This window comes from Lontra canadensis, unplaced genomic scaffold, assembly GCF_010015895.1.
Source record: "Lontra canadensis isolate GAN:19392208 unplaced genomic scaffold, GSC_riverotter_1.0 scaffold142, whole genome shotgun sequence".
Lineage (NCBI taxonomy): Eukaryota > Metazoa > Chordata > Mammalia > Carnivora > Mustelidae > Lontra > Lontra canadensis.
This window is the reverse complement of record NW_022631136.1, coordinates 1,382,559-1,400,980: the sequence shown is the minus strand read 5'-3', so window position 1 is coordinate 1,400,980 and position 18,422 is coordinate 1,382,559. Positions and strand designations below refer to the sequence as shown.

At 44.6% G+C, this 18,422-nt stretch overlaps 1 protein-coding gene across 1 annotated transcript; it reads right to left on the bottom strand.

Moving 5' to 3' along the window:
- Positions 1-8,195: 8,195 nt before the first annotated feature.
- Positions 8,196-17,897, bottom strand: PSMD4 (proteasome 26S subunit, non-ATPase 4). The gene is made up of 10 exons (XM_032843685.1): positions 17,790-17,897; positions 12,484-12,624; positions 11,152-11,266; positions 10,679-10,765; positions 10,384-10,452; positions 9,999-10,214; positions 9,502-9,610; positions 9,204-9,335; positions 9,052-9,119; positions 8,196-8,473 (listed from the first exon to the last, which is right to left on the bottom strand). Exons 1-10 carry the CDS (start codon positions 17,813-17,815, stop codon positions 8,303-8,305), a joined length of 1,134 nt encoding a protein of 377 aa, XP_032699576.1. The 5' UTR covers positions 17,816-17,897; the 3' UTR covers positions 8,196-8,302.
- Between the last annotated feature and the right edge of the window lie 525 nt (positions 17,898-18,422).

Sequence of the window (18,422 nt, the reverse complement as noted above, 5' to 3'; positions counted from 1 at the left end):
CCCACACTCAGAGTAACTACTGAAAGATATGAATTGAGTGCCATTGTATTACCTGTAAAGTCATTGTTTCTGTATATGGTCTCAGTTCCTTTGTGGTCTATGTTACTTTTGGGCTCTCTCTTCACTTAAAGGATGCTGTTATATTTCTTGTAGGGCTGGTTCGGTAATCACAAGTTCTCTTAGTTTCTGTTTGTCCTAGAAACTTTTAAATATATATTTTTTTATTTTTTTATTTTTATTTATTTGACAGACAGAGATCACAAGTAGGCAGAGAGGCAGGCAGAAAGAGAGGAGGGGAAGCAGGCTCCCTGCCGAGCAGAGAGCCCAATGTGGGGCTCGATCCTGGGACCCTGGGATCATAACCTGAGCTGAATGCAGAGGCTTTAACCCACTGATCCACCCAGGCGCCCCTGTCCTAGAAAGTTTTTATCTCTCCTAATTTGAATGACATCCTAGCTGAATAAAATATTCCTGGCTGCATATTTTTCTCATTTAACATCCTGAATATATCATGTTAGTCCTTTCTGGCATGCCAGGTCTCTGTGGAGATGTCTTCTGCCAGTTTAATATTTGTACCCTTGTAGGTTACTGACCTTTTGTCCCGAGCTGCTTTCAGATTTTTTCCTTGTCTCTGAGATTTGGAAGTTTCACTATTATACCTCAGGTTGTTGAGTGATTTTTATTGATTTTGAGTGGGGTTCTCTGTGTCAGGGAGAGAGAATCTTTTTTTTTTTAAAGATTTTATTTATTTATTTGACAGAGATCACAAGTAGGCAGAGAGGCAGGCAGAGAGAGAGGGGGAAGCAGTTTCCCCACTGAGCAGAGAGCCCGATGCGGGGCTTGATCCCAGGACCCTGCGGCTTGATCCCAGGACCCCGGGATCATGACCCGAGCTGAATGCAGAGGCTTTAACCCACTGAGCCACCCATGCGCCCCAGGGAGAGAGAATCTTAAGCAGATTCTGCACTGAGTGCAGAGCTCAACTCCGGCCTGATCTCATGACCCTGAGATCATGACCGTGAGATTGTGACCTAACTGGAAACCAAGAATCCGTTGCTTAACTGACTGTGCCATCCAGGAGCCCCAAGAGAGTGTGACTCTTGATCTTGGGGTTATAAATTGCAGTCCCACACTGGGTGTAGAGATTGCTTAAAAATACAATCTTTTAAGGTGTCTGGGTGGCTCAGTCTGTTAAGCATCTGCCTTCAACTCAAGTCATTACCCTAGGGTCCTGGGATTGAGTTCTGCATCAGGCTCCCTGCTCAGCGGGGAGTTTGCTTCTCCCTCTCCCTCTGCCCCTTTCCCCTGCTCATGCGTGCTGTTTCTCTCTCTCTTGCTGTCTCTCAGATAAATAAAACCTTTTTCAAAAATTTAAAAAATAAAATAAAATATTTTAAAGTAAAATAAAATCTTTTTTAAAGTAGGTAAAATAAAATCTTAAAAAATATCTTTGAGAATGTCAAGCTCAGTGACACATACTAGTTTTCCAAAATTTTTCTTGAGAGCTCAAATTTTCACTAACAAAAACTGTTTGTTGTTTGTTTTGAAGCAAGGCTCCCTTCCATTCATCTTTTTTTTTGGGGGGGGGGTTAAGTTTGCCAAATATCTAAGTCTAAATAACCATAGCTTGTCTGGCAGTTGTTCTTTTATGTAAGAATGTTCTGTGAAAATAGTAGCTACTTCATCTCACAACTCAAAGAGTTGCTCAAGTGCTTTTTCTCAAGACAGTCATCACTCCAGCCTGTGGCAAAAGTGCTCCATGTATTTCCCGGGTTGCTTCAGAAAATATTAAAGATGTGCACTCAAGGGTTGAGATGTAATCAAACTAATATGTTTTACTGATTCACCACAAACTTTTTTTTTTAAGATTTTATTTATTTATTTGACAGAGAGAGAGAGATCACAAATAGGCAGAGAGACAGGCAGAGAGAGAGGGGGAAGCAGGCTCCCCGCTGAGCAGAGAGCCCGATGCGGGGCTCGATCCCAGGACCCTGGGATCATGACCTGAGCTGAAGGCAGAGACTTTAACACACTGAGCCACCCAGGCACCCCACCACAAAGTTTTTTGTCTGTTTTTTTAAACCACAAGGATGTGGGGTGAAGAATACCATGACTACTGGTATAATTTGGTGCTATCACCTTGGATCTGTGCTAAGGCACCAGCAGTTTCCCCTCATTGCCTTTGCATTGGTGCAAATCCCAACACAGTGGAAGAGGCAAATGACATTCTAGTGTTATCATGAAAATAGTTTTGACCTCACAACCCCCTTGAAAGTGTCTTGGGTGTGCTCAGGGATTTGCGGATCACCATGAGAATCATTTTGGAGGAAGTTACCTGGTTTGGCAGGGTTTCAGTTTCCTCATTTATCAAATAGGACAACTAATGCTATAGCTACCTCAGAGTAATGGAGGAGTAGCCAGGATTATTGTGAAAACTAAATAATTTAAAACACATAAAACATTTAAAATAGTCTCTGGCACATTATGTTAGATAAGCATTTGCTGGGAGCCCCTGGGTGGCTCAGTGGGTTAAGCCTCTGCCTTCAGCTCAGGTCATGGTCTCAGGGTCCTGGGATTGAGCCCCACATTGGGTTCTCTACTCAGCAGGGAGCCTGCTTCCCTCTCTCTCTGCCTGCCTCTCTACCTACTTGATCTCTCTCTGTCAAATAAATAAAATCCTTAGATAAGCATTTGCTAATATTATAGTCATAGATGCAATGGTCTTCCAAAATAAATTTATTGATAATGCATTAGTCCATAGTAATGAAACATAATTGTTGAATTTTAGGTCGTTTCCAATTCTTGAACACCCTTATACATAAATCTTTGGTACTTCTCTGATTATTTAAATTCCTAAAGTGGAACTGCCCAAGGAATATACCCATTTCCTCACTTTATTGTTGAAAAGTGTACAGAGAATATCAAAGTAGAAGAGCTGAAAAGATAGAGGTCTATGAACCAAGTGAATATTTGACTTCGGTAGGGAGCAATACTTAAGAAGGACACAACCCAGGGTGTAGCCATGAGAGTGAAAGAATGAACGGCAATGATGATCACAGAATGAATGTGTGGTGATGAATTGGAAGAGGCCATGGTGTTGGCTGAGTCATCCTCATGAACACTGACATCACTCAGTTGACCTACAGAGGGCCAGAAGACTGACACACAGGTCCTGTCATTACTCAATGGATGGGCTGTGCCAGAACAGGGTTTTGCTTGGGGGACCACACCCAGGCCCAGGAAAGTGACCAATACCTTTATAACCAACAACAGTAAGATCCCTAGGACTTGATGATGGGCCATTTCTTTTAAGCAATATTTGATTCAAAAAAATACTAGTCTCCCCCAAAATTTAGAGACAAGTGCCTACAAATTCATTATTCAGTGGAACTTATCCACTATGAATATAAGGTAAGTACAAAGTAGGTTTCCTAGCTTCTTTTTTTTTTTTTAAAGATTTTATTTAGTTATTTATTTGACAGACAGAGATCACAAGTAGGAAGAGAGGCAGGCAGAGAGAGAGAGAGGAGGAAGCAGGCTCCCCGCCGAGCAGAGAGCGCGACGCGGGGCTCAATCCCAGGACCCCGGGGATCACGACCCGAGCCGAAGGCAGAGGCTTCAACCCACTGAGCCACCCAGGTGCCCCTCCTAGCTTCTTTTTGTGGAATTTTGTTTACATTCAGACTTTAAGGTCTGACTTCAGGAAACTAGAAACAAAACTCATGGAATCTTGGGCCAGGCAGAAATAATAATGCAGATCACTGGAGAAAAGTGGAATTTTTCGATAAATGCTATAAAAAACGGTTGTCCATACTTAAAAATTGAAATTGGGGGGCGCCTGGGTGATTCAATTGGCTAAGCATCTAACTCTTGAACTCAGCTCAGGCTTTGATCTCAGGGTCATGAGTTCAAGCCCCATGTTGGGCTCTATGATGGGCATGGAGCCCACTTAAAAAAAAGATAAACAATAAATAAACAAGTAAATAAAAATTGAAATTGGATCCCTATTCCAATGTACACAAAAATCAATTCTAAAAGATATATTTTTAAAGATTTTATTATTTATTTGAGAGAGAGAGAGAGAGCATGAGAAGGGGAAGGGTCAGAGGGAGAAGCAAACTCCCTGCCGAGCAGGGAGCCTGATGCAGGACTCAATCTGGGGACTCCGGGTTCATGACCTGAGCTGAAGGCAGTTGCTTAACCAACTGAGCCACCCAGGCGCCCCACAAAAAAATCAATTCTAAAGAGAATACGGAATTTCCATAATTCCATATACCTTTAAAGCCATAAACCTTTAAAAAGAAAACAGGATATCTTTCTGACCCCTGGAAGAGTTTGCTGGACACAAAAAACACTAACCTTGAAAGAAAACAGAGAAATTTGACTTTAAGAATTTTGTTCACTAAAAAACACCTTTTTAAAAAATTTTTTGATTTTTTTTTAAGATTTTTTTTTTTCTTTGACAGAAAGATCACAAGTAGACAGAGCAGCAGGCAGAGAGAAAGGGGGAAGCAGGTTCCCTGCCAAGCAGAGAGCCCGATGTGGGGCTCGATCCCAGAACCCCGAGATCATGACCTGAGCTGAAGGCAGAGGCTTAACCCACTGAGCCACCGAGGTGCCCTTAAAAAACACCTTTAAAGTGAAAAGAGAAATAATAAATAAAATATGTAATATGTATATAATTGGTGATTTAGTATCAAAAAGAGTTAAAGAACTCTTACAAAGCATCAATAAAAAGACAACCCCGTAGAAAAATGGACAAAAGACATGAAGAGACATTTCATAAAAATGGAAATAGAAGACCTAGTTTTAAAAATTATAAACAGCTCAATCTCATTAGTAATCAGGGAAATGCAAATCAAGACCACAAAGAATTATCATTTATCTCAATTAGACTGGCAGAAATTAAGAAGCCTTAATAACACCATGGGCTGGAAAGGATGTTGGTCAATAGGAATTCTTACACCACAGGAAGAATGCAAATCCATACAGCCACTTTGAAAAACAACTGAGCATTGTTCTGTGAAACAGCCCAGAAACTCTCACACATGTGCATCAGGAGGGATGTCCAAAACTCTCCACTGTAATCCTGTTGCTAATACAAGAATAACTGGGTGCAATGCAGATGGCCATCAACAGGAAAATGGAAAGATTGTGGTATAGACACAGCATGTAATAGAATACAACCAGAAACAGTGAATGAACAGCTACATGCAACAACTTTGAAGAACCCTAAAAATGAAAGCTTTAGTTTAAAAATTCCAGGGGGGCGCCTGGGTGGCTCAGTGGGTTAAGCCTCTGCCTTCAGCTCAGGTCATGATCTCAGGGTCCTGAGATCGAGCCCCACCTCGGGGTCTCTGCTCAGCGGGGAGCCTGCTTCCCCCTCTCTCTCTCTGCCTGCCTCTCTCCCTATTTGTGATCTATGTCCAATAAATAAATCTTAAAAAAAATAAAATAAAAAAGTTCCAGGGTGGGATGCCTGGGTGGCTCAGTTGTTTGAATGTCTGCCTTCAGCTCAGGTCAGGATCCCAGGGTCCTGGGGTCAGGCCCCAAGTTGGGCTCTAGGCCCCCAGGGAGCCTACTTCTCTCTCCGCCTGCTGCTCCCCCTGCTTGTGCTCTCTGTCAAATAAATAAATATAATCTTTAAAAAAAAAAAAAAAAAACTTATCTCTGAGGAGGGGGCACCTGGCTGGCTCAGTCAGTGGGGCATATGACTCTTTGCTTTGGCTTGGGTCATGATCTCAGGGTTGTGAGATCGAGCCCCACATTGGGCTGCATGCTCAGTGCAGTCTGGTTGAGATTCTCTCTCCCTCTGCCCCTCCCTCTGCTTGCACGTTATTTATTTAAAAATCCTCAAAAATATATTGTTATCTCTGAAGAGGACACAGAGGTGGGTTCCAGAAGACACATATAGGTATGTGACATTAGGAATATTCTAATTTTTAAAAATATTATTTATTTATTTATTTGACAGGGAGAGAGCATGAGAGGGACAAGCAGACTGCCCGCTGAGCAGGGAGCCTGACATGGGGCTCTAACCCAGAACCCTGAGATTGTGACGTGAGCCAAAGGCAGACCCTTAACTGACTCAGCAACCCAGCCATTCCTGGAATATTCTAACTCTTAAACTGATGGCAGATGATATGTTCATTTTGTTGTTATGCTTCATGATTTATATATGTTATTTTATGTCAAATATTAATTACCTCTTTAAATACAGTAAACAAGAGGACAATGTGATTTTTTTAAAATTGAATATAGCTGATACACAGTGTTACATTAGTTTCAGGTATACAACAAAGTGATTCGGTAAATTTCTATTCTGTGCTCTCCCATCTGTCACCATAAAATGCTACTACAACACCAATGACTATATTCCCTATGCTGCACCTTTCATCCTTATAACTCACTCATTCCATGAGGAAGCCTGTGTCTCTCACTCTCCTTCATTCATTTTACACACCACCCCCTCCAATTCCTCTGCCCTCTGGCAACCATCAGTTTGTTCTCTGTACTTATGGAACTATTTCTGCTTTTTTGGTGTTTGTTCCTTTTTTAAAGATTCACATATAAGTGAAACCATATTTGTCTTTTTCCATCTTATTTCACTTATACCTTCTAGGTCTATCCATGTTGCCACAAATGACAAGATCCCATCCTTTTTTATGGCTGAGTGATATTCCAGTGTGCTTTTGTGTTTATAGATCTCTAGATGTACCTATAGAGATAGAGATATCTCTATATATAGCTGTATCTATTCCCTTTATCCATCTACTGATGGACACAGGTTGCTTCCATCATCTTGACTACTATAAATAATGTTACAGATTGGTGCACATACCTTTCTAATCAAGTATTTTTGTGTTTGGGCAAATACCCAGTAGTGGAATTACTGGATTGTATAGATTTTTAAATTTTTGAGGAAACACCAATCTGTTTTCCACAATGGCACCAATTTACATTCCCACTCACAGTGCATGAGGGTTCCCTTTCCTTCATATCCTTGTTAATACTTGTTATTTCTTATCTTCTTGATACTGGCCATTCCAACAGCTACAGGCGATCTGCACTTTGATTTGGATTTCCCTGATGATTGGTGTCGAGCATCTTTTCATGTGTTGGCCATTTCTAGGTCTTCTTTGGACAAATGTCTATCAGGTCCTCTGCCCATCATTTAGGCAACTGTTATTATTGTTGGGTTGTAGATGTTCTTTATATATTTTGGATATTTAATCCCTCACCAGATATATCATTTGCAAGTATTTTCTCCCATTCAGGAAGTTGCTGTGAATTGAATTTTGCATTCTATTCTATACTCTGTAAGAAAACCCTCCTCTAAATATGGGTCTGCACATTTGCATTGAGATATACCAGGTTTATCTTGTGGCTTCATAGACCCCACCTTGTGAAAGTCAGGCCTCAAGGATCCCTGATCTTCAGTGTTTTGCTTGCTGCCTAGTCCCATCTCGTGCCATCTGCCCAACCAGTCTCTGAGCTCCTCAACTGCTTCCGAGTGCCTCTGTGCCATCAGCACATACTTGTTCTGATTGACTGGAGACAACTGCACATCTCTTTCCTGTTGGCCGATGAACGTTTCATCCTGTTACAAGGCTCAAATGTTACCCCCAGGAGCCTTCCCAGAGGCTGTGAGCGTTTGGCCCTTTCTCCTGTTTTCACAGGGTGTTGTTCATCGCCCCTTGGGCACTTATCTGATGTGTGTCATTAGTCATTTCCAGGCCGGCCCTGCCCTGGACTCCAGAGTCCCCAAAGGCCAGTAGTGTTTGTTTGTATGTATGTATGTATGTATGTATGTATGTATGTATGTACGTACATACGTACGTACAGAATTCTCTACACCCGATGTGGGGCTTGAACTCATGACCCCAAGATCAAGAGTCCATGCTCTTCCGACTGAGCCGGCCAGGTGCCTCAAGGCCAGTACTGTTTTCTACTCAGTCCCGTGGCCCAGAGCCTACCCTAAACCACTTCCAGCAAAGCTCCTTTTCATGAGACAGGGAAACAGCCCCAGGGCAGAAGAATCAGGAGAGACTGTCATGGAGCCGGAAGGAAGGGGAGCAGGTCAGGAGTTAGAGGCCAGGCGCTGGAGACACAGAGGACTCAAGAGGGAACACTCTCCTTGTGCCAGGCACTCCTCACCTCTGTCGCCCTCAGAGCTACCACTATTGGAAGCAAAAGAGAAACAAAGGCTACCAAGCTTTATTCAGGTCATACTGGTTACAGATAACATATGGAAGCCTGCATCCAGCCCCCTGAGCAGGCTCAGTCACCCCTGCTGCCAGTCTCATTTCTTGTCCTCCTCCTTCTTATCCTTCTTGCCATCCTTGTTGGCCTGCGAGGCCAGGGATCCCATGGCATTCCGAATAGCTTCATTGTTGGGATCCACGCCTGGAAGGTTTTCCAGGACGCTCTGAAGGAACTCGGGGTCCTGCATCACGTCATAATCATCCTCCTCCTGAAAAAGGGCAGTGTCGGCTTGGGGCAGGGGCTGGGCCAGCTTGGGAGCACACTGCTGCCTGAGCCCCTCTCCGCCTGTCTGTGGGTGGGGCCACCTCTGGCCAAAGGTAGAAAGGACAACGGAGGGGAATACCCAGTGCCTACGGATGGTACAAACTCATACATTCGTGAGTGACCAAACAGAGAAACTGGAACTTTGCTTCCTGAGCATACAGGATAAAAACAGATGCCATCACGTTCAGATTTCTTGCTATCAGACACCCACTCCTTCTTTGCCTTAGACTCTCTCACTCTCCTGGGAAGACAACACCCTATATACCAGTCCAGACTGCTCCCACCAAGAAGGAAGAAAAATGACAAAACATCAGGACACTGAGCCAACCTGGACTGTGTTCATTCTATTGCCTTAGCAAGGTTTATAATCAAGAAATGTAGATCTAGGTGTTTCTTTCCCTCTGCTCCTCAAAAAGCTCATCTATGAAACCCTGAAGAATGTTCCAGGCCTAGAGGGCTAAAGACATGAACACCAATGGACCTTAAGTGTTCTGGGGGTGGGGAGTCATTGTTGGCCCTCACCTTGGCGGGCTCAGATGTGTCCATGGCGGAACTGGCATCAATGTCAGCAGATTCTGCCTGGCCAAACTCTGAGGAAAAGAGGGCAGTCCGTTTAGCTCCATTTCCCTACCCAGTGTGTCCGCCCGAGCACTGCTCCCCAGGCTCTGGCTTACCAGCACCCTGCAGGGACATCTGCATGGCATAGGCGATCTGCTCCTCCTCCGTCATACTGCTCAGGTCAGGAAGCCCAGTGCGGCCAAACTCCTGCTGGCTGATGGTCATCTTCAGCAGGGCATCATCTGAGTCTGGAAAAAGGAGGGGAGCAGCAGAGTAGGATCGCTGCCATGCTCCACACAGGCCCATCCCCAAGCTGCTCCCCCAGCCCCTGTGTTCCCATGCTGCCCAGCCTCCCTACCGCTACTCCAGCATCTACGCCCGACTCCACGGGATACCCTTGGTCCCATCCCTCACCTTCAGCCCCAGCTGTAGCAATCCCTGCCTCAGCTGCAGAGGCTGCAGCTGCCCGCCGGGCCTCCTCCTCCTGTCGCTGCCGCTGCTCTTCCATAGAGACACGGAGGGCCTGGCAAAGGGCAGGGCAAGGTCAGATGTTCCGCCCTCCCTCCTTGCAGGTGCTTGGGGAAGTCAGCTGAGGGGTGGGAAGGGAACATAAAGTGGCAGCCTCTGGTTTATGCACATGGGCAAGAACCTAAGGGAGGTAAGAGGTGACATAGGGAAAAAGGATTTGGGAGAAGCCTGGGGTTTAATCAGAAGTGAACAAGAGAGTCTGACATTGGTGTCCCTAGAGATCACACAGAATTAAGGGGAAAAGGGACCAAAAGGAGTCTGGAAAAATGAGCGAGGGTGTTCAGGAAGGTTTAAGCCTGGAGATGCTATGTGGTATGTGGGTCCTCAGTACAGGAGGACAAAGGAGGACCCTTGGGCTCTACCTGAGGTCAACATTTGCTCACCAGGGCCAGCTCAGGATCAGCACTGGGATCCACTCCGAATTCAAAGTCACTGGCACCAAGACCCAACATGGCACCGCCTTCACCAGCCAGAATTGGAGAACTGATGAGGGCATCCGCCAAGCTGGGCCCAGGAGGCACTGTCACCAGATGAGAACCGGTTCCATCTTTGCCATTCAGTGTGTTTACAAAGGCTGTCAGCTTTTCTGTGTTCACCTCCTGGAAGAGGGAAGAATAGAGGAGGCTCTCCTTCCCACCTTGCTCCCCCTCCTCTGCCACTTCAGCACCTGTCCGGAGCTGTTCTCTCACAGCGTAGGCACTGCTATGGGGAAGGACTGCTCTGTTTGTAACCAAATCAAGTCCATGCCCCCCAACCCGTCCTACTCACCTCTTCCCCAAAATTGATAATATCAACATTTACTTTTTCTTTCTTGAGACGTTTAGCCAGCTTCACCAGCTAGGAAGAGGGAAGAGAAATGAGGAAATCTGTTCCATACCACAAGGGGAAAGGATACTCCTCACAAGCATACAGAAATCGGTTAACCTCCCCGATAACCCCCAACAGAAATACTGAATTCTGCATATCCACATTTTCCCAAAAGGATGAACCCAATGCCTATGGCAGCTTGCCTAAGGTCCAGGGGGCCCCATTCCCACGTTCCCCAGCTGTCACCTGGACTCACATCCTTCTCGTTGTCCTCTACGGGGCTCCCCACAAAGGCGATGATGCGCATCTTGTGATTCTTGCCCTGTCGGTGCTTCAGAGCCAGCTTGTAAAGGAAGAGAAAGTTCTCACAGTCAGCCAGAGGAACCACTGAGCTCTCTCTTCTGCCACTCTGCTTCTTTTCTTAGGGGTTCTATGTTCAAGTCCACCATCATGTTCACACAAGGTCTAACCCCTCCCCCACCCATCCCTCCCTCCTGTGCCTCTGCGTGTGGACAAGGAAGAGGGGCTGTCTTAATTCCAGGGGTCTTTTCCTTCACCACCCTCACCAGTCCTGGATTCATCCCACCATATCCTTTCTACTCCTTTCTCTGGGTCACTTCTCTTCCCTGCTCTGGTTCTAGCTCAACACTCCAGGGAGGAAATGAACAAGTGTTGGGGGCAGAGCCTCAGAGCAAAGGGGAACAATCAAAGGGATCCAGTAGGACTCACATGGGCCACACGGATGCCAGTGCAGAAGGTGATCTTGCCCTTGGGTTGGACAGTGTGGAGCTTGGAAAGAATGCGGCCGGTGTCAGGGGTAAGTGTGGTCAGCACTTCACAGTCACTGGGATGTAGGGAAAGGGTTTCTATGATTTCAGGTCTGGACAAATGCCTCTGAACCTGTATCTGACTCATCTTTTTTTTTTTTTTTTTTTCCAAGGAAACTCTATGCCTGACATGGGGCTTGAACTCATAACCCCGAGATCCAGAGTCACATGTTCTACCGACTGAGCCAGCCAGGTGCCCCCGACTCATCTTTTAAGACCTGGATAATAACTGTAATCTCTCCTGTTCTTAATCAAACATCCAGTGTTTAGAGGGTAGATCTTAAATGTCCTCATTAAAAGTAAAGAATTTTTTCTGACTATGTGAGATATGTGTGTTACCTAAACTTAATGTGGTGATCATTTCAAAATATATACATATATCAAATTGTTATGTTGTATACCTTAAACGAATGCCATATTGTTTGTCAGCTGTATCTCAATAAAACTAGAAAAAAATCTAGTATTTAATAGATATGAACACAGGAAGTAAGGGGTTGACTTTACAAGAAACCTGCCCTCTTCCTCCCAATGCTTCCCTTGAACTCTTCTTATGTTATCCTGCTCCCAGGGTCCCAAGAATCCTCCACCACATCTGGATGCTAGTGAGCATGTCTCCCCGCCGCTCCATTTCCAGACCTGCTTGCCAGCTAACAACATACATACTGGGATGGGAGGTTACTCATTTGAGGATTATTAGTTCCTTAAACAAATTACTTTTGAGGACATGTGATACAGGTCCTGGGGACTCTTAACCCAAAATAACTTTTCATTGACTTTAAAATACATTGTGAAATTTCACCCCAGAAGATTTAGTTTCCTAACTGTATTAAATTCAGATTAGTATCAAACCCAAGCTGCAGGGCACTTGGGTGACTCAGTCGATTAAGCATCCGACTCTTGATTTTGGCTCAGGTCCTAATCTCCAAGTCCTGAGATGGAGCCCTGACCACATGGGGCTCTTTGCTCAGTGGGGAGTCCTCTGGGACTTCTCTCCCCACCTTGCCCTTCCCCACCCACCCTGTGCTCTCTCTCAGATAAATAAGTCTTTGAAATAAATAAATAAACTCAAGTTGCTATTAATATTTCTTCTGAATAGGGAAGAAGGTAGTCTGGGAAGGCTGATGGGCAAATGCAACTTCACGGGACCTGGACAGCAACCTGGATGCCACAGCAGGTCACATGTGGGAAAACAGCCACCCACCTACCACACCCCTTCCTCCTCTGCCCCATGTACTTGGCCAGTGTGATGAGGCCCACGTTGTTCTCAGGGTTGCTGCGGGTCTTAGAGTGACAAACTATGTTGACAGCGTCTTGTTGAGCCTGAAGCCGGGTGGGTAAGAAGTCCCCATTCCGCATATACTCACTGTTGTCCACACTGTCAGATTAAAAGAAAGACAGAGAAGACATATGGTAAGATCTCTCCAATACATTCTCTCTAATTCCAGAGACCTCTACCCTCTTCCCTCCTTCAACACTTCTTTAAGGGACACTATCATGCACAGTAGTGGCTCTCAGTCTCTGTGAAACACAGAACCACCTACAACTTAAAAAAATTAAATGTGTATGTATGTATATACACACACACACACACACCCCCATACATATACACATACAGACACGGACTTCCAAGCCTTACACCAGACTTACTGACTCAAAATGATCAAAGGCGGGGCGACAGGGTGGGTCAGTTGGTTGGGCAGCACACTTGATTTCAGCTCAGGTCATGATCTCAGAGTTGTGAGATCAAGCCCCACATCATGCTCCACACTCAGTGAGGAGACTACTTAAGATTGCCCCCATCTCTCTACCCCCAACCTTTCTTAAAAAAAAAAAAAAAAAGATGAAAGGAGAAAATATACTTTATTTTTTTAATTGTATTTATTTGTCAGAGAGAGAAAAAGAGAGCATGTGTGCGCACAGGCACAAGCAAGGGGAGAGGCAGGCTCCCTGCTGAGCAAGGAGCCAGATGCAGGACTCGATTCCAGGGCCCTGGGATCATGACCTGAGCCAAAGGCAGATGCTTAATTGACTGAGCCACCCAAGCATCCCAGGAAATAGATTTTAAATCTCCATTCCACAGACGATTCTGATAAGCACTAAAGGTTGCAATCTGTTCAAGCACCACAATCACCTTCTTAGAAGCTGCAATTCAATGTTATTAAGCAGTGTCATGGATGAATATTCTAAATTTGCCTTTGAGATAGATTTATTCCTCGGGCGCCTGGGTGGCTCAGTTGGTTAAGCGTCTGCCTTCAGCTCAGGTCACAATTCCTTGGTTCTAAGATCAAATCTCACATCAAGCTCCTTGCTTAGCAGAGAGGGTGCTTCTCCCTCTGCCTCTGCCTGCTGCTCCCCTTGCTTATGCCCTCTCTGTCAAATAAATAAAAATCTTTAAGAATCCATTAAAAAAAAAAAAGTATTTCAAGGGTAGAAAATATTTACAAAATAATACATGGTCAGCAGCAATGAGTGCAGAAAAGCACAAAGCAATCATCTGATTAAATGTTTACCAGCTCTGGCAGCTGGACCAAACTGCAAAAAGGAGGTTCTGTGGAAGTGGGCTCTCACATCTTTTATCCTTGCAGTTTTTCCCAATCTAAGAAATCCAGATAATATGAAATATAAGCAGGGCACCTGGGTGGCTCAGTGGGTTGGGCCTCTGCCTTCGGCTCGGGTCATGATCTCAGGGTCCTGGGATCGAGTCCGGCAGGACTCTCTGCTCAGCGGGGAGCCTGCTTCCTTCCCACCTAGCCTGCCTACTTGTGATCTCTCTCTGTCAAATAAATAAAATCTTAAAAAAAAAAGAAATACAAGTTCTGGCTTCCCAGAGACCATAAGGAGACAAGAAAGTGAAGGAGTTATACTTCAAGCCCCAAACAGGATCAATTCCTGATGACTTGAGATCTCATAGCACTCTAATCAGCAAGGATTCCAACTGTACTTCTAGGAAGAAGCAATGTTCTCCCAGATGAGACACTTCATTTCTACTTGCAAACAAAATATGGGCTGGGGGGGAAATGCCTGGGTTGCTCAGTGGGTTAAGAGTCTGCCTGAGGCTCAAGTCATGATCCTGGAGCCCTGGGGATTAAGCCCTGAATCCGGGCTCCCTGCTCAGTGGGGAGTCTGCTTCTCCCTCCCACTCTGCTCCTTCCCCCACTCATGCTCTATCTCTGACAAATAAATAAATAAAATCTTAAAAAAATATATGGGTGGGTGCAATCTTTTTCTTTAGTATCGTTTGACTGGCAATAAATATAAGCCAAAAATGATGAAGAGAGGTAATTAAGAAACTACTGAAAGAAACAGAAAAGGGAGTAAAGGGCGGTATCCAGTTTCAGGTTCAAATCCCCAATCTGTTATTTATTAATACTATGATCCTGAGGAAGTTACTTAATTTCTCTAAAGTCTAGTTACTTCATCTGTAAAATGGGTTTTACTATATGTAGGTGAGGGTAGGCTTTCAGGATTGCTATGATAATGAATCATAGAAAGTACTTAGCACAGTGCCTAACAATAAGCATGAAACATGGACTAGTTCTCCTGTGAAAACTCCATCTATGTAGAGAGGTCAAGGGCTCACTCTCCTGACCATTCATTATATTCTTTTTTTCTCTGATACACTGTTTCTGCTTATTCTCCCAGCAGAGAAGCAACAGCCTCTCTACCTTCAAACACAGTAGTGAGTCCAAACATAAAAAACAATGGAGGCTTTGAGGACCATCCAGCTGGAACAGCTACTAAGTAGAAGGGCTGTGGGCAAGAGCGGCAGATGGATGAGGCCTGCAAGAAAGGCGTCAGAGTGAGCATGGGGACATGAGAGGTAGGGAGAACAGACAGTGGAGAGTGTGGGAGCAGGGCTCATACTTCGTCCTGCATCAGAACACTGGGAGGGTGATGGTAGTATGGGGGTATTAAAAACACAGATGCATTAACACCTAGGTATGTATCCCTAGAAAAAAAGTTCAGTTTCTCCAATCTTGAACTTTATATGAATTGAATAATATATCTATTTCTTGACTACTTTTGCTCAACCGTATATAATTCTTCCCAACAAAAATCCATCTCAAAATAAGGGCTTGTGAAATTTTCCAGCTATTCCATAAAGTCTTTATTTAAAAAAGAATACAGGGGCACCTGGGTAGCTCAGTGGGTTAAAGCCTCTGCCTTTGGCACAGGTCATGATCCCAGGATCCTGGGATCATGCCCCACATTGGGCGCTCTGCTCAGCGGGGAGCCTGCTTCCCCCTCTCTCTATGCCTGCCTCTCCACCTACTTGTGATCTGTCTGTCAAATAAATAAAATCTAAAAAATAAAATAAAATAAAATAAAATAAAATAAAAATAAAAAAGAATACAGATGCCTGGACTTTCCTGGCTGGGCATCTGGCTCTGCAGATGGAAAACGGAGTCAAATACCTGCCATTTTTAATAAACTCCTCTGCAGGATTTTGATGCACAGCAGAGCATGAACCTCTACAGAAAAAAAGGAGTGGGTCTCCTCACTATTCTGTGCCTGTGCTGTTACAAATGGCCACCCATATGTCTCTCTGAACATAATCTTTCCTCCTATACATCAAGACAAACCAATAGTCTTTTTTTTTTTTTTTTTTGAAGTAGGCTCCATGCTGGGAGGGGCTTGAACTCAGGACTCTGAGTTCAAGAGCCAGACACTTCACTGAGCCACCAAGGTGTCCCCAGGCCAAAAACCAAAAACCAAAAAAAAAACATTTTGTATGCGGGTTTACATGGCTCTGCCTCCACCATGTTCAGAACTCTTCCAGAAGTCCTCTATTGAAAGGTACCAAAGTCCAACCTCCTGAGCTCAACATTTGTGGTTTTCTACCCTTCAAAAAAAGAAACTACCTTAAACCAACAACCTTAAAACCAAGTCACACTAATCTATTTCCTAATCCTTAACCACACCTTGGGCATTTACACTTCAGCAGCTTAGTTTCTGCCCTACCCTCTACTTGTCATGGTCTCTCCTCAACATCTGCTAAAGTCCCTTCAAGGCCCCTCTTAAATTCCCTCTTGAGGACTTCTCAGGTACACTGCGACTAACAGATGTACAGTGCTATACAGTTTACAAAGCACAGTCACAAACATTCTACCTATCTGTGTTATAAGGCAAGTGGAGATTAAGATTACTCCCAGCGAAAGATTTAATACATTCTCAAGAACATGCAGCAAGTAAGTAGCAGAAAACACAGGACTTTGGATTCCAGATCCTGTCCTTTTTCTATTCTAACATGCTTTGGCAACATAAACATCTAGAGCTCCCAATTAAATCTGAACTAAAGATAATTAACAAATAGCTTTTTAGTATAAGTACATCCCCTGCAATATTTGGGACACATTTATAGCCACTTTTATATTAAAAACTACTGTTCACATGAATTCAAATTTACCTGGGCACCTTATATTTTACCTGGCAATGTTATCCTTCCCCACCCCATCAAAAGAAACTCTTAGGTGGCTGTTTCATCCAACTGGCAATTTGTGTGTTTGTATACTATTCTTATTATATTCTACTCTCATCGTTCAAAGAAACTGTGGAAATCTTGCAAAAGTCTGTGTCCTCTGCTTCTAATCCAACTCAAAATAAGATAGTAATAATAAAATACATAGTAATCCAACTCATAATAAGACACTCATAATAAGTCTGAGACTGAAGAAGAGGGCTAGCTCAGCAGACGAGAGTTTTAATGTCAGACAGCCTAGGGTTTAAATCTTGGCTCCCCCACTCAATTAGCCCTGCGACTTTGGGGAAGTCATTTAAAATTGCTGAGACTCGGCGGGCGCCTGGGTAGCTCAGTGGGTTAAAGCCTCTGCCTTCCACTCAGGTCATGATCCCCGGGTCCTGGGATCGAGCCCCACATCAGGCTCTCTGCTCAGAGGGAAGCCTGCTTCCCCTTCTCTCTCTCTGCCTGCCTCTGCCTACTTGTGATCTCTGTCTGTCAAATAAATAAATAAAATCTTTAAAAAAAATTGCTGAGACTCAGTATCTTCACCTGTAAAACGGCCGAATATTTACCTACAAGTGTTGTGAAGTTTAAGTGAAAAAAAGTAAATGCCTGACACATAGAAGGCAATTTATAAGCTGTACCTCTGAAGATCATACAGGGGAAGTTAATGGAGACAGACATGAGCCACTGGGACAGAGAAAGGATTTACAATCTCTCTTGTTAATATCCATTATTTTGAAAAGAAGAGAGCAGGACAGATGAGTCTGAGAAGCAACACTCCCTACAGACAGCAGACTTGGGGCTAGTCTAAGGGAGACGACGCTAAAATAGAAGAAGCAAGGATCGGCCAGTCAATGACTGTCCGAGGGTTGAGGGGTACTGAGGTACTCCGGACCCGTCCTCCTCTCCCGGGCCCTGGGATGACTCAGGGAGTCAATGGGGCTCCTTCCTTCCGGACCCAAGGCCGCATCTCACCGATCGGTCCCCCCCCTCCACCCCAAGCCCACCCAGCCTCGGCGCCACAAGCGCCCCCTCACTCAGTCCCGCCCGCCATGGGTCCCGAGGTAAATGCTCACCAAACCATAGTGCTTTCCAACACCATCTTGCCACCTTCCTCCCTCCCTGACCGGCTCTTCTAGACTGCCAAACAACAACTCCTCCCATTGGCCCAGTGCTCACCACCAATCACAGGCCTTGCTCAGCAAGCTACTTTCCGCTTCCAGCCGCGTTGCACTCTGGGAGTTGTAGGCACCGCCAACATAAAAAGTTGTGGAGGAGACGGCCGGAAGACTGAAGTGACACACGGAAGTCCCTCCACCCTCCCTGTTATTCAGGTTATCTGGTTGAGTTCCCTGCTGGCGGATCTAAAAGAGGCTGTGGAGGAACCCTTGAAATTGCTGTGGATGTGTTTGCCAGCATCTTCATTTTTAGAAAGTGGTGGGATTGTTAATGTTTCAGCTATTTCGCTTCGGCATAGCGCTTTGTGCACCTAACCACTAATTCCTTATTCTTCAGAATTGAATATATCTCTCTCTCCCATTTAATTAAGGGCAGGAATGGTGTCTTAATCTTTGCAATCCCTGAGCCAGTACAGAGCCTGACACATGGTAAGAACCCAGAAAAGGTTTGACGAATCAATCCTTTTATAACTAATCTCCCAAAGAATGGGAGACAAACTAGTAAACCATTTTGGTTTGTTAGTGAAGAAC